At 33.4% G+C, this 2,240-nt stretch overlaps 1 protein-coding gene across 1 annotated transcript; it reads left to right on the forward strand.

The window, feature by feature from the left end:
- Positions 1 to 743: 743 nt before the first annotated feature.
- On the forward strand, positions 744 to 2,130 carry LOC117112307 (cell death abnormality protein 1-like; the record flags this gene model as incomplete). Its single annotated transcript, XM_033255370.1, has 3 exons — positions 744 to 930; positions 1,132 to 1,359; positions 1,798 to 2,130. Coding segments are annotated over exons 1-3 (658 nt in total), but the record flags the coding sequence as incomplete, so codon positions are not given.
- Positions 2,131 to 2,240: the final 110 nt, after the last annotated feature.

Here is a 2,240-nt window from a genome sequence, read left to right on the forward strand (position 1 = left end):
TTGCTATAAATATGTATAAATATATACCGGTATATATTTTGAACTTCTGGAGTGTGAACAAATATGTGTCTCCCCCGGGATTCGAACCAGGGACCTTCTCTACTGTCTACACAGACGCTTCAATGTTGATGATGAAGTCTATGGTAGGATTTATTGGGATTTCAAATCCAATTAAAGCATGTAATTCTTCACATGCGTTAAACTAATTCCTCCATGCGTATACGTATTTGGACAGCACTCCTTGATGCATGGAAAAATAACCGAGATCAATATCATACACCCTCTTCTTATAAGCAATTGACGTCAAGACAGGATCTCCGTAGAGATACTTTTTATAAATCAAAAACAATGAACTTATTATACGTTATTATACGTTATTATTACTATTATTATTATTATTATTATTATTATTATTATTATTATTATTATTATTAGTATTATTATTATTATTATTATTATTATTATTATTTTTATTATTATTATTATTATTATTATTATTATTATTATTTAGGCTATTATATTATTATTATTATTATTATTATTATTAGTATTATTATTATTTATGCTTTTAATATGCTGTACGTGCAACATTTGCTACAGAGAACAGTCGTGTATTTTTAGGACTCAATAAGTAGGCATAATTATAGCTATAGGCCTAATATATGGCCTACTTAATAAATATTTGTGTATTCCTTACAAAATAACCGAGTACTTAAAATGGCTCCATAAATAGCCGTGTATTTCTCTTCACAGGTTTGTTCCGTGGAAATGGCGACTGGAAGTGGGTCACTGGTTTGCCGTTAAAATCAGAATATATTTCCAAGCTTAAACTTATGGAAGATAATATGTGTGCAGTCGTTGACTCAACAAGGAATATCAAATCATTCAATTGCTCAATTCCAATGCCATATGCTTGTGAAATTCAGAGAAGTAAACTACATAATTGTTTATTCAATGTTGATTTTACAAATTTTAAAAACGGAATCAAGAAGCATTATTATTATTATTATTATTATTATTATTATTAATTATTATTATTATTATTATTATTATGACTATAATATAATAGTAATAATATTTAATATGATGACGGCAGTAATGTGATAATTATTTTAACTATTTTGAATGTAGACACAGAATGTTTCAAGGAAAATAACGCACAAGACTACAGTGGTAAGCTGAGTATGTCAGCGAAAGGCCGCCAGTGTAATACGTGGAATGAGACGCAATACTCCCGTCGCCACAACTACTGCCGATATACACCTGGCCGGGAGCAACCGTGGTGTTTCGTAGACCATGGATCATCAACCACATGGGAACTTTGTTATGTAGGAGAACCACAGAAATTCTGCGAAAAAGGTAAACTTTTATGATTTCGACTGATATTAATCACCACCATCGTTATCATCATCATCATCATCATCATCATTAGTAACATTCAGTGGCGGATCCAGTGGGTTCGGACGAATATATGGGGTTTTTCTGGAGAAAAAAAAATTGAACCGCCTTGCTTCAAATCATGGATCCGCCCTGAGATTATCATCAACAACAACCTCTTCCTCACCATCATCCGTATTATTAACATAGACTGCATCATCAACATTATTGTTATTTAAATCATTCTCATAAGAATGATCGTTATGAACATCAACATTTGAATCAAAAGCATAATTAATATCACTATCACCTCATCACAATTATCATCATCATCATCACCATCATCTTTTATATTTGTGACTATTGTTTCAATATTGAGCCAAAAAAATATATATATATAAATACAATAATTTATTTCAGGCAGTGTGAGTATTGGGACCTGCAATGTTGGTCAGTGTCCGGTTGGCTCCATCTGCCACCCCGTCTCGCATGAGTGTATATGTCCACATGGATACGAAGGACTACACTGTGGTCGGCTGTGTGCTAACAAGAGATGGGGATATAAATGTTCCCGGGAATGCCCTTGTGGGGGAGACGCTGGAAACTGTGACCCGGTCACGGGAACTGCACGATGTAACGTTACTTCATGTTTGGTAGATCAGTCGAATACATGTACTCAAGCTAATTGTGGCATGCTGTGTTTGGAATATCTCGGGTGTCAATGTGATGTTGTCGGGGAGTGCATTTGCCCAGGTGAGGAGTAACCCAGAGACCATAGCTTACTCAATAATGCATAAATTTTCTTAAACTTTTCTACTCTTGGTCTAATATAATACTGATAATAATATTGCTTATAAAGTTTC

Source organism: Anneissia japonica, unplaced genomic scaffold (assembly GCF_011630105.1).
Source record: "Anneissia japonica isolate Jap-2015-1 unplaced genomic scaffold, ASM1163010v1 scaffold133989_len2240_cov145_single, whole genome shotgun sequence".
Lineage (NCBI taxonomy): Eukaryota > Metazoa > Echinodermata > Crinoidea > Comatulida > Comatulidae > Anneissia > Anneissia japonica.